This window comes from Podarcis tiliguerta (assembly GCF_965153285.1).
Source record: "Podarcis tiliguerta genome assembly, chromosome: 1".
Classification (NCBI taxonomy): Eukaryota; Metazoa; Chordata; class Lepidosauria; order Squamata; family Lacertidae; genus Podarcis; species Podarcis tiliguerta.
The window spans coordinates 103,702,143-103,713,488 of NC_139534.1; the positions used below are offsets into that span (position 1 = coordinate 103,702,143).

Genomic DNA, 11,346 nt, shown 5'->3' on the forward strand with positions numbered 1-11,346 from the left:
TCCTCTTAGTCTATCCCTCCTTTCTTGGTAATGGATCTATCTGTAAAAGTATACTAAAAAGAACCCGGTTAAGAGTAAGCTTAAATTATCCATATAAATGCACTCTAGCATATATATAGGTCAGGAAGCAGAAGTATACAGTACCATTATGACTTTTACGTTCCAAAAACCAGTGTGTTGGATCTAAAAATGCTCTTTTACATGTGAAAGGTGTATTCTCCTCATGGAAGGATTCTTAACAGCACCTACTAGTGCTTTTTGTGAATATCATGAAACTATCTATGTTCCACTAGTGCTGTCCATCCATTTGTGGAACAGTCTATTTCCCCTAGTTTATGCAACTCATTACATTAGATGGGTGCCCAACGCAAAACAAAAACAGAATAAAAGCTTTAAAAAAACACCTACTTTACTCTTAATTTTTTAAACCAACACTGCTCATCCATCTAGCTACTAAAAGTGAAGCCAGTGCCATCTTTCAGATTCAAGAAAGGGAGTTTGAAAGAGTAGGCCTTTTATATCATTGTAGCAAGAATATTTGAGTCTATTTGTATTTTAGGCTGTTGATCTCAACAGAAAAAAACAAAAGAGTTTTGTTTTTAACTGATATGTATTGACAGCATGTGGTGAATAATCTCAGGAGCTGTTTCTTTTTGTTCTGGCTTTTGTTGGAGAGGATGGAGGAAATATGTCAATTTGCTGACTTGAAAGTGCAACTATACTCAGATAAATTCAGAGCCAGTACAAGTATAACAAAATAGGTGATAGACCAACATAAATCAGTACTTATGAGCCAGAGAGTGAGTCAAACCTTAAAAACTTCTCAACATCTTGAATAATTAGAAATGATAGACCAACATAAATCAGTACTTATGAGCCAGAGAGTGAGTCAAACCTTAAAAACTTCTCAACATCTTGAATAATTAGAAATGAAAACGCTTTGATGTACAGTAGTTCAAAATACTGCCCTACTGGTTTAAAGCGTGTTTTCTCATTTATTCTTCTAAATTGGGGGAAATTCTCTAATCTTTTTCAGCTGTCTTCTTACTTTAAATATTAGAGATTTAAGGGAGGGGAGAATATTGCATTTGATGGGTTTGATCAAATTGCTTGGGGAAGGGGAAGGAGAATTGGGTTCTGAGGGAGGAGGAATCTCTGCCAAGACGTTGCCAATGCTGATGAGGTTGATGAAAAGCCTTTTAACGTTCTTTTTCCTCCCTTTGCCCAGTGAGAGGAATCAGAATATAATGTAGACTTTGTTTCAGGGTTCCTTCCCCCCTCTTTCAAAGCAGCTGTTTGAGTATTTACTGTACTTCTGACTGACTGAACAGTTGCACCCCTCCTGGAAAAAAGAGCGCAAGACTGAAATTCACCAAGGGAGCCACGTGTGTTATTCTACCACCTTTCAATGTGTTGGGATCTCGTGGTTTGGTACTCGGTGGAAACTGCAATGACGGATGTCTCAAGTGACTGAATCCATTGTAACTTGTTCAATTAGGATCAAGAGGACCGGGGAATGCCGGCATGTATGAAGTTAGTAATGAAAGAGGAGAGTTGCATTCTGACAGGTTATCTGATCCCCACAGACCACCTTCTGACACGGGATCTTTGTCACCTCCATGGGATAGAGATCACAGGATAATGCCCCCGCCTGCAGGTAACTAAACACAGCCCATCATTCTCGGACATTTTCTGTTTTAATGGCAATTACAAAATGAAATACTGCTGAGCTCCCTTTTGTTTTGAACCGTGCTATGACCTCTGGAGGGATCAGTGCCAGGGCTTTTTAGGTTCAAGTGTTTGATGGTGTACCTAAGGGATAGCAGCATACATATGATATATATGAGTCTGATAACTGCTTAAAGATTCCAAGACCATATTGTATAGTTGATCGACCTTGATAAATGGGATAGATGTGAGATTTCCGTCAGCTACTAGGTTTAGGTAGCTATCGCCCCATGTCCTTTAGTTTGCATATTCCATAACACAAGGAATATAAGTTGTTGATAAGCCATCATTGAGTAATTCTAATAAAATCTACTGAATAAATTGCACTTTTTTTATTGAATGGTAGGTCAGCTGTATAATGAGCAATCTCTTCCTCGAAGACCAGAAAGATTTTATTCCAGTCATCCAAACTCAGGAAGACTTTCAGGACCAGCAGAACTAAGAAGTTATAGCATGCCTTCATTTGATAAAGCAGGTAGGAACTGCGTTCTTTTAGTGCCCAAATAAAGGAGTTCATTACCAAATTTGGCTGCAGCAGTAAATAATCCTTTTCTGCTCAGAACTAAAGCCCAAAGAGCTTGGAATCCAAAAACTCAGAGCACTTTCTGTTCTCTTGTTTGTAGCGTATCAAAGAATGCCAGTAATGACTTTGGTATTTTGAAATTAATGTTCTTTGCTGTTTGTAATACCAAGCTGTAATCCATGTTTGTGATACCAAAAAAAAAAGCAGCAATAAAGTTTCAGAAACTTCTGCACTTTCTCTATGTTAACTGGACTGCTGTGCTTTGCTTACCATAAGTCACATCATTACTTTATCTCCATTCAGCATCTGTGGTCACATGTGGGAAGGAATAACCTGAATTCATGCTGAAAGCAAAAAGCCTTTCATCTAAGACATTTGACCCTAGATCAGTAAAACATTGATTTAGACTTTGAAACAGACCTTGTTCTCTACAACCAGCATAGCGTTTAAACAATGCCTTTGGTGTTTACACACTGGTTGTTTTGAAAAGATAAATTTTCTTCCCTGAAATGATCGTCTAGTAAATCTATGCAGCAGCCTTGTCATTTATTTAACTTCAGCAGGAAAAACAATAGTTCAAACTGGTTGTGAGTGGGAATGGCACTATTCGTTTTGTGTTTTGAAGTGCACAAAAGTGTCAATACAGTCAACACCTCTGTTTAGTAAATGTGCAAAAACATACGTTTCCACACCCATCTGTTCTTTGGAGGAAAACTGTTTTGGGACTACTTAATGTTAAAGTGCTTGTTGGGTATTTCCCCCCACTTCCAGATGGACAAGCATCTGAGAATAACTCAGGAACAGACTTAAGTGGAAATGGAATAAGAGATCATCCCAATGACAGTGTAAGTAACAGACAAAAGACTGAGAAGATCAATTTCTTACTGAATCCCATTTGGTGCGAAAAAGGTTTGCCAAGTTCCTGCTGAATTTGACAGTTCTTTAAACTGATTTCACACAGTATGTATTTTGCTGCAGCATTATTTATTACCTTGTGGGCATTTTCAGTTACTGAAGACATGTTAGCTAAAATAATAGTTTCACAACTGAATTTATTTACAACCTGCAAAAGAAAGAAAGATGAAAGGACCGAAAAGAAAAGTAGTTGGAAATGAGTGGACTAGCTTTTCAGCGCAGGGGTGATGTTGTGTCTTGCTTTAATGAATTTCCTACTTGTAGCCTTTGAGTTTGGCTCCATCTCAGTCCTGTTGGCCCACATTCCTGATTTGGATTGGGCTTCTGCTTTGATCTGCCCTCTTTGTAGCTTGTAAATCATAGCTTCTTTTCGGGGTTACGTGCTTTGACAAGTTTCTCAGTGGCTTGAAAAAGTGGCTCGAGCTTCTTTCTAAATCTTAACTTGCCCACTTCCCTTTCCTCACAGAATACGCTCAATGCCTCGGATCAGTCTCATGCACCTGACAATGGAGGCTATGGGCCTGGAATTGTGCCGCCACCGCTGCCCTTACTGCGAGCTCCTCTAATGCCAATGGACCCAAGAGGGCCTTTCATGAGACGAGGCCCTCCCTTTCCACCAGTGCCTCCTAGCGGATATGGACCTCGAGAATATTTCCCAAGGGATTTTGCTGGTCTGCCACGTCCTCTTCTGCCAAGTATGTTCTTGCTGCTCTTACATTATTTTTTTCCCTAAAATAAATAATGAAATGCATTTCACGGGGAAACGTTTGGAAACCGCAATAACTCGAGGCACAACCCAGGACAAGTGAATTGCACCCAAGTTCCACTGAAATTAATGGGCTTAAGTTAGTCGAGAGAGCAAACCTGCTCCCAGTGTCTCTGTTCCCATCAGCTTCATGGAGTGGGAAGGTAGGAAGGAGGACTCTTCACATAGACTCCTCCATGTGGACGGGAATCTCCTGCAATCGGCTGAGTACATGAAGATTCCGCCTCCAGGCCTTCTCAGTGTGTAAAGTTCTGCAGCTAGTAGAGAGGTGGGAGAAGAGGCTAGCGTGTGCAACTCTGGTCCTCTCTAGATACCTGGAAGGCATCAGGTTGGGGAAAGCTCTTCTTTATGTTGGAGGTGAATGCCTGAATGGTCTTGCTAACTTGCTGATGGTGCTCAATAACTTTTAATGGACATTTCCCCAAAGCTGCGTTAAGGGAATTAATAGCTACTTTTAGTGGAAGATATGGTTAAACTTTACCTCGTAAGCTATTGTTAGAAAACCTAACAAGCCTTTCTCAGCGGCTGCACCCAGGTTTTAAAATACCCTACCTGGTGAAGCCCGTTTGGGCCCTCTAACTGCTTTGTGGTGATTGATTAAAACATTGGGTTGAAACAACAACCAGTTTTATTATATGGTTGCTGCTGGACAAATTATTTCTATAAGGTAGACTTTCATTTTAGAATGCTCCTAGTATCCGAGCCGGTTTTCATTCCCGGTTAATTGTAAACGACTCTGAATGATGCAGATGTGTTAGAAGGGCAGGATATACATTTTGTAGAATAAATAAATTTGGAAATTCTCTGCTCCAAGTGCTACTCTACTTCTCTTGTCAGATGAAGAGACCAGTGCTAGCAGAATCTTCCACGGCAAAGGGGCCCGTGAGTTAGGCAGTCTAGATGCCATAGCTTCCCTTATGAAGTTGGCCATGGCAACAGGTAGTTAGTCGTTGAACCCCACATCACATGAGCAGCATTTCCCTTACACAACAGGACTTTCCCCTCTTTTTCTCCTCCTGCAACTCCCTTCCCTGAGTTCCCTCAATGCTCCAAAGCAAGTGTTGGGCACATGTGGGGCCTGCAGAGGTGAGGAGAATCCTGTTGTAGAAGGAAAATTTCTGTCCCACTTGCACATGGAGGCTCCTGGATACCTCAATGGGCATTAATAATAATAATAATAATAATAATAAATTTTATTTATATCCCGCCCTCCCCAGCCGAAGCCGGGCTCAGGGCGGCTAACAACAGTAAAACAGCACAAACAACACTTTAAAATCATTCATTATAAAATTAATTAATTCAAGCCACTGGCAACCATTGGGCCAGAGCGCTGCGAAGATTGCCAATGGAGGGAGTCAGGCTGTGCCCTGGCCAAAGGCCTGGTGGAACAGTTCTGTCTTGCAGGCCCTGCGGAAAGATGTTAAGTCCCGCAGGGCCCTGGTCTCTTGTGACAGAGTGTTCCACCAGATCGGAGCCACGGCCGAAAAAGCCCTGGCTCTAGTTGAGGCCAGCCTAACTTCTCTGTGGCCTGGGACCTTCAAGATGTTTTTATTTGAAGACTGTAAGTTTCTCTGTGGGGCATACCAGGAGAGGCGGTCCCATAGGTACGAGGGTCCTAGGCCGTATAGGGCTTTAAAGGTTAAAACCAGCACCTTAAACCTGATCCTGTACTCCACCGGGAGCCAGTGCAGCTGGTATAGCACCGGGTGAATGTGATCTCGCAGCGAAGACCCCGTAAGGAGTCTCGCTGCAGCATTCTGCACCCGCTGGAGTTTCTGGGTCAGTCTCAAGGGCAGCCCCACGTAGAGCGAGTTACAATAATCCAGTCTGGAGGTGACCGTCGCGTGGATCACAGTGGCTAGGTCAGGGCGAGAGAGGTAAGGAGCCAACTGCTTAGCTTGGCGGAGATGGAAAAATGCCGCCTTTGTTGTAGCTGCAATCTGCGCCTCCATTGAAAGGGAGGTGTCGAAGATTACACCCAAACTCTTAACGGACGGTGCTGGCACTAATTGCACCCCCGCAAGAGATGGGAGTTGCCCCCTCAATCCCATATCGTCCCATCCCAGCCACAGGACCTCTGTCTTCGAAGGATTTAACTTCAACCGGCTCCCACGTAGCCATCCAGCCACAGCTTCCAGACATCTGGTCAGTGTGTCTGGGGCCGAGTCAGGATGGCCATCCATCAACAGATAGAGTTGGGTGTCATCAGCATACTGATGGCAGCCCAGCCCAAAACTCCGGACAAGCTGGGCGAGGGGGCGCATAAAGATGTTGAAAAGCATCGGGGAGAGTATCGCACCCTGAGGTACTCCACACACCAAGGAGTGGCGCGATGACAATTCCCCCCTAAGCGCCACCCTCTGTCCCCGACCAGAGAGAAACGAGCGCAGCCATTGAAGGGCTGTGCCCTGAATCCCCACGTCGGCAAGGCGGTGGTCCAGAAGTTCGTGGTCGACCATGTCAAAAGCTGCTGACAGATCTAGAAGAATCAGCAGCCCCGACCCACCTCGATCCAGCTGTCTACGAAGATCATCTGTTAGGGCAACCAGAGCCGTCTCGGTCCCATGACCAGCGCGGAAGCCGGACTGGAATGGGTCGAGAGCCGATGTTTCATCCAGAAACCCACCAAGCTGTTCAGCAACCGCTCTCTCAATCACCTTACCCAGGAACGGAAGATTCGAAACTGGGCGGTAATTGGATAGATCTAAAGGATCTAATGATGTTTTCTTTAAGAGCGGGCGCACCACTGCCTCCTTCAATTCTCCTGGGAATGTCCCCGTGCCAAGGGACAAGTTGATGATATCCCCCAGGAGGGCCCGCACCTCGTCTGGACACGCTCTAATCAGCCAAGACGGGCACGGGTCAAGAGGACAGGTGGTGGGCTTTCCAGCTCGGAGGAGTCTGTCCACATCGGCTGGGGATATCCGGTTGAAGTGGTCCAATACTGGACCTGAGGACAGTCGAGGGGCCTCCAGTTCCTTTATTGTATCCAAATTGGCAGGGAGGTCATGGCGGAGCAGCAAGACCTTCTCCGCAAAAAAGCTCGCAAATGCCTCACAGCTATGTGTCAAATTGTTATTTAAATTTGGCTGTCCCTCAAGGGACGTTAAAGACCTGATTATCCTAAATAATTGCGCCGGGCGGGAGCTAGCGGATGCAATGGAGGCCGAGAAGTAAGACTTCTTAGCAGCCTTCACCGCCATCTCGTAGGTTTTCATAAAAGCCCTATAAGATGTTCTTGAGGCTCCGTCACGGGCACCCCGCCATACTCGCTCTAGCCGTCTGAGGTCCCGCTTCATTTTCCGGAGCTCCTCGGTAAACCAGGGAGCCCGGTTTCTGCGGGGTCGCAGAGGGCGCTTAGGTGCGATCTCATCGATGGCTGCCAGGAGCTGGATATTCCAGCCCTCAACAAGCTCAGTCAATGAGTCGCCAGGGGGAGCAAGGTCCCGCAAGGCTTGGCGGAATCTATCAGGGTCCATCAGCCTCTGCGGGCGAGCCCAAATTGGCTCGCCACCTAAGCAGGGTGGGGGTGGAAAGTCAATCCTGGCTTTCAGAGCGTAGTGATCAGACCATGGTACCTTCATCGAAGGAGACATGATCACATCTATACCTACGCCAAAGATCAAATCCAGCGTGTGACCTGCTTGATGTGTGGGGCCCGAAACAAACTGGGAGAGCCCTAGTGTCGCCATGGAAGACACCAGGTCCAGAGCCTGTGAGGAGGGAGTGGCATCAGCATGGGTGTTGAAGTCCCCCAATACCAATAGGTTAGGGAACTCCAAGGCCCAGCCGGCCACCGCCTCCAATAGGCCTGACAGGGTGGCTGCTGGTGCGCTAGGTGGCCGGTACACCAGCCAGACAGCCAAGCTCTCCTCGGAGCCCCACACTAGGCCAACACATTCAATGCCGGGGATCGATGGCGATGGTAGAGCCCTGAAAGGACAATCTTCCCGGATTAATAATGCCACCCCTCCCCCCCGGCCCACAGTCCGCGACTGGTGGAGGACGGAGAAACCCGGGGGCGCCATCTCTCGCAAGGTAACTGTTGCCCCTTCGCGCACCCAGGTCTCCGTCACACAAGCCAGGTCGACCCCCTGCGAGATAAAGAAATCTCGCAGGGTGGCGGTTTTGTTGCCTATAGACCTGGCATTGCACAACACCAGTGACGGAGGTGAGTAATCCTTGCTCACCCTACCCTCGTCCCTCGGGATGAGGCGCAGATTGGAAGGGGTACGAGCATATCCATATCTCGATCCCCTTCGCCTATAATATCTGCCCCCACCGCCATACCTCCCTCGCCCCTCCACGGTAGGAATCCCAAGCCTCATAGTGGCCTCCATTGATGGCAATTAATGTTATTCTTCCGCCGCCTAACACAATAAAACCTTAAAACAATAAGTACAAAAAACAAAAACAGCCCAGAAACAATAAAACAATACAAATAAAAACTGCCAAAATTACAGATTCGTCAAAAACTAACAAATTCCCAAGCCCACCCAAACATCCATCCCACCCCCATATATAAAAATCTAAAGGGAAAGGGAGATTTAAAAACATGTTAAAAAGAACTCTGGGCCCCTCCGGGTCCTCCTGGGCAGTAGCAGCATCAGAGGCAACAACTGTCCTTGTGAGGCCCCACCCTGGGCCAGATAGCAGGTGGCAGGAGCAGTCCTTGTGAGGCCCGTCAGGCCCCGTCCTAGGCCAGGTGGTAAGTGGCAGAAAGGAGCAGGGCCCTCAGGCACTCACTCAGGGAAGTCCTCCTGGACAGCAGGCAGCAAGCAGTCCTTGTGAGGCTTCAGGCCCCGCCCCAGGCCAGATGGTAGGTGGCAAAAGCAGGGCCCACAAGCACTCACTCAGGAGAGTCCTCCTGGGCAGCAGGCAGCAAGCAGCAAGCAGTCCTTGTGAGGCTTCAGGCCCCGCCCCAGGCCAGATGGTAGGTGGCAAAAGCAGGGCCCACAAGCACTCACTCAGGAGAGTCCTCCTGGGCAGCAGGCAGCAAGCAGCAAGCAGTCCTTATGAGGCTTCAGGCCCCGCCCCAGGCCAGATGGTAGGTGGCAAGAGCAGGGCCCACAAGCACTCACTCAGGAGAGACCTCCTGGGCAGCAGGCAGCAAGCAGCAAGCAGTCTTTGTGAGGCTTCAGGCCCCGCCCCAGGCCAGATGGTAGGTGGCAAGAGCAGGGCCCACAAGCACTCACTCAGGAGAGTCCTGGGCAGCAGGCAGCAAGCAGCAAGCAGTCCTTATGAGGCTTCAGGCCCCGCCCCAGGCCAGATGGTAGGTGGCAAGAGCAGGGCCCACAAGCACTCACTCAGGAGAGACCTCCTGGGCAGCAGGCAGCAAGCAGCAAGCAGTCCTTGTGAGGCTTCAGGCCCCGCCCCAGGCCAGATGGTAGCGTTGAAGTACAGTGGTACCTCGCAAGACGAATGCCTCGGAAGATGAAAAACTCGCAAGACGAAAGAGTTTTTCGTTTTCTGAGTTGCTTCGCAAGACAGATTTCCCTATGGACTTGCTTCGCCTTTTTTTAAAAACCGCCAATGCATTCCTATGGGAAACCGTCAATACACATTGGTGCTTCGCAAGACGAAAAAACTCGCAGAACGAAAAAACTCACAACGAATTAATTTCGTCTTGCGAGGCACCACTGTATTAACTATTAACATTTGCCTTCACCATGGGAGGCAAACATCTTCCATGTTTATAGGCATCATGAACTTGTATTGTTGAGAAGCTTTCTAATGTCTTCCTTTATTCTTGCGTATGAGTTACAGCTGGTGTTGATTTTAATGTGTGTGTGTGTTTGTGAGTATTCAGTGTCAAATCTGTAAGAAAGTAGCTCCATTCTGAATACTAACCCAAACGGGCTTTGATCCTTCTCTTTGAACAGTGAGAGGTCCATTTCCTGTGAGGCCTTATTCTCAATACCCGCCTCCAAGGGCTGGGTTTTTTCCACCACTGCCACCTGAGAGCAGAACTGAAATGCCTGCTGAGTTAACACACCCGTCAACTGCATCTTCTGCAACTCCTCAAGAATCACAACAAGAAACTTGACTCTATTTTGAACTAGCTCTATCCTTTTCCTCTCAACTCAGTAATTTGCTGTTAAGTAGCTATTGTTACTTAACTGACTGTATTATTGCTCAAATTGAAGCTTAATAGGATAATTCTCAGGAGAGTGCCCTGTAAATAATGGTCTAACTGTGAATAAATGGATTTTCATTGTACAGCAGTAACTAAATTATTTTTAATTTGCATATCTAGGAGATGTAAAAAATTGTACCATGTAAGAACTCTCCCGTTGTTTTGGTCTCATAGAAAATAATTGCATGTGAAGAGAATACTTGTAACAAAAGGCAATGTGAAAAAAATTAAATGGATTTAATAATTGTTGGTATTTTGACTCTTCAATGAAACAAGTATCTCTGCTTGTTTTCTAAAGGTAGAGCACATGGGTTTAGAACAGGGTTTCCCAAACTTGGGCCTCCAGCTGTTTTTGGACTAGAGTTCCCATCATCCTGGATTACTAGTCCTGCTAGCTAGGGATGATGGGAGTTGTAGTCCAAAAACAGCTGGAGACCAAAGTTTGTGAGACCCTGCTTTAGAAGTTACACATCCTACATAGCCACTTCTATTGATCTGAATTCACAGGTATTAGGTAGGGAGGTGGCCTGTTATAGATGGGGTTGCACTCACCTGGGAAAAACAGGTCTGTCCTTTGAGCGAGGGTGGCAGTGCTCCTGGATCCAGCACTGTCACTGAAGACTCAGATGGCTTTGGTGGTTAGGAGGTGTGCCTTTTTCCAGCTTCAGCTGGTTTGCCAGTTAAGACCCTTTGACAGAGATTACTTGGCCACTACTCCATTCTCTGGTCTCTTCCAGATCAGATTATTGCAACGTGATGCTATGTTCTACAAAAGCTGCCCTGGTTGCTAGCTTCTAGGCGCGATTCAAGGTGCCCACATTAGTGTAAAGGGAAGTGAGGGGCAGATAGGGCTCATCAACCTGCCAGGGTAAACCCATGGAGAAAACACTGACCCTAAACTTCTGCTGCCTTGTGTGACATCTTTGGGTGAAGAAAAGGCTAAGGAGTAAACCCTACTCAAATCCAGATGGTTGGATGGCGTTTTGTATGCCTCCTTCCATCAACTTTTGCAGCCACGTTAGGGCCAAACCTATTTCTGTTTTTTTGGACCACATCAGCAAAGCCAAAGGGAGGGTCTTGTCGCTTGCGTAGCCCAGGACCTTCATACACACTGCCCAGCCTTGCGCCCTGGGGAGGTCATTTCAGTGCTGCTAACGCTGCAGTTTGACTTCACCCCTTGGAACCAGTGGCGTAGCGTGGGGGGTGCAGGGGGGGCCGGCCGCACCGGGCGCAACACCTGGGGGGGGGCGCGCTCGCAGCTCTCTGCCCCTACCTGGC

General features: G+C 47.0%; 1 protein-coding gene and 1 long non-coding RNA gene across 10 annotated transcripts in view; one reads left to right on the forward strand and one right to left on the reverse strand.

The window, feature by feature from the left end:
• Positions 1 to 10,312, forward strand: part of MIA2 (MIA SH3 domain ER export factor 2) — a 55,144-nt gene extending 44,832 nt beyond the window's left edge. For 8 of the 9 annotated variants that reach the window (XM_083452178.1, XM_083452177.1, XM_083452180.1 and 5 more), the window contains 5 exons: positions 1,499 to 1,657; positions 2,075 to 2,203; positions 3,023 to 3,096; positions 3,633 to 3,861; positions 9,815 to 10,312. In XM_083452178.1, the coding sequence (XP_083308304.1) occupies positions 1,499 to 1,657; positions 2,075 to 2,203; positions 3,023 to 3,096; positions 3,633 to 3,861; positions 9,815 to 9,978 (755 nt within the window). In that variant the 3' untranslated portion in view covers positions 9,979 to 10,312. The remainder of the gene's footprint in view (positions 1 to 1,498; positions 1,658 to 2,074; positions 2,204 to 3,022; positions 3,097 to 3,632; positions 3,862 to 9,814) is intronic. The other variant, XR_014514205.1, reaches the window with a different exon arrangement.
• LOC310683712 lies at positions 398 to 988 on the reverse strand. The gene is made up of 2 exons (XR_014514503.1): positions 896 to 988; positions 398 to 811 (listed from the first exon to the last, which is right to left on the reverse strand). It is a non-coding gene; the product is annotated as an uncharacterized lncRNA (long non-coding RNA).
• Positions 10,313 to 11,346: the final 1,034 nt, after the last annotated feature.